The 2,147-nt window shown below is 30.9% G+C and overlaps 1 protein-coding gene across 1 annotated transcript; it reads left to right on the forward strand.

Moving 5' to 3' along the window:
* The first annotated feature begins 752 nt into the window (after positions 1-752).
* Positions 753-1,236, forward strand: LOC119665827. Its single transcript, XM_038075076.1, has one exon. The coding sequence runs from the start codon at positions 823-825 to the stop codon at positions 1,150-1,152; it is 330 nt and encodes a 109-aa protein (XP_037931004.1). The 5' UTR covers positions 753-822; the 3' UTR covers positions 1,153-1,236.
* Positions 1,237-2,147: the final 911 nt, after the last annotated feature.

Here is a 2,147-nt window from a genome sequence, read left to right on the forward strand (position 1 = left end):
TCTAGGGCTTGTGAGGACAAAATATAAAAAGTTCAAAAATTATAAATTTAATATCTTTCACTTGAATATCACCGACGCTCCGACGTTTTCGACTTATTTTTCAGTATGGAATATTTAAATAAATAAATATTTAAAATAACTAAATACTGGATTTGTATTTGGTGCAAATACAAATAAAAAACAGTTAAAAAAATAACTGTAAGAAATGAAAAACAACAAATAGTAAAGTACAACACCCCATATTTGTGTATCATTTGAAGCTTATCGCAGTCAAGTCGCAGTCAAGTCGCAGTCAAGTCGCAGTCAAGTCGCAGTCAAGTCGCAGTCAAGTCGCAATCAAGTCGCAATTAGATACAAAAGCTGTAAATGTAATTATCTTTTATATCTACGATTCATAGTATATTAGACGCGACATATTAGACAGTGAAATGCGAGCACATAATACCCTGTATCTCGGATCATATTAAAAGGGAACGACATGCTAGAAAAATTATTTACAACTATAAATACACAAATCATTTGAACTCAAATTTCACACTTTTTAGAATACGCGATTATTTTTTATGATTAAATTTGTTATTGGTAATAAACCGACAATTGCGATTGCCAAAGATTTTGTGGGATAGCAAGCGAAGAGCGAGGCATCACATATTTGAATCCATACAAAACTAAATTGAATTCATCATTGAACTGATAACAACATCTCAATATACGAAGAGAGAAATTAATAAAAATTTTTATAAAATGAAATTTTAAATCAGTGACAATTTGCTTTGCCTTTGGAAAAGAGATAGTGGAAATATAGTGGAGCTAGAAACTAACATGAAAATATTGTGGATATTGTCTATCCTGTTTTCAATTACGTTTTATGTAATCTTCTCCGAAAGTGTTCCACTTAATAGCATTATTGAGCATGAAGATGACTCCAATGGGATCGAATTGGATGAGGATAATGATAATGATAACACGGAATCTATAAGTAAGGAATTAAACATCGCGTCTATAAAGTCCCGCGCCATTGCCATGGACCGTGAGATTTGTAGTGTCTTATCCCGTTACCATCCCCATTACCCGCGTTGTCAGGACTACTGTAAAAAGCTCAATCATTGGATGGGTATGTGTCGTCGCCACAGTTGCCATTGCTACTCATAATTAAAGACACCGCACAAAATTATATATTTTTATTCAAAAAATGTTTACCTAATTACATTTTATTATTATTAATAAATGCTCAACAAATTTGTAAATACTGTACTCAGTTCAAGATTTTGAGTTTTCGAAAATTGCTAAGAAATATAAGACATCAGCGATAAATATGGATGTTTAGAGTGATAATGCAATAAAAATTGCATAATGAGGGTTTTTACAATTGAAACCTAACAACAACCATCCGTTTGGTTTGTTAAGAAATATGGTCAAGAATCGTAAAAAGATTTTCAACTGTTTAGACCACGGTATGCAGATAATGTAAAATTATTCGCAAATCTTTATTAGTACCATTGTCAGAAAAAAACTTAAAGCAGTTAGTCTATTCTAATTAAAATCACAATAAAATAATTAAGTTTAGTATAATTTTCCCGAATTTTCATAGTGACATTTCAATTTTCTACTAAATCAGGTTTCTAATACCCCCGTTCGCCAACTACGACTATAAGGGAACCTGTGAGGGAGTTTCTTTTAACACTGTTTTTGACTCTTGCTAGACGATGTGCTTGAAGTGTTGAGAATGAATTATATATTCTTATATAAATAGTATCCATACTGCAGAAAAGATATTAAAGCAATTTTTGTGATAATTTTTGTGTATAATTGGATCGCATAAATTTACCTTTAAGTTAATTTTTTAAAAATAAATGGAATTTTGTGCGTGTAATAGTGAAATCTTTTTTTCTCAATTTCACTTGACAATTTCAACCTTACTAAATCAAAAAAATAACCAACATTTCAAAATTATATATATAAAACAATTTTTAGTTTTTAATGTCAATTTTTTCTTGCCGAGAATCACGCGTCTTTGTGACGAAAAGAAACTATTTACAGGTTAGACAGATTCGAACAGCAAAGACAAGAACAAAAATTTACTTAATTTATTGAAATTTAGCTGACCACACAACGCTGTTTCGAGTCTTGGCCACGTACTCATCATC

The sequence above is a fragment of the Teleopsis dalmanni genome, chromosome 1, assembly GCF_002237135.1.
Source record: "Teleopsis dalmanni isolate 2A chromosome 1, ASM223713v2, whole genome shotgun sequence".
Taxonomy (NCBI): Eukaryota; Metazoa; Arthropoda; class Insecta; order Diptera; family Diopsidae; genus Teleopsis; species Teleopsis dalmanni.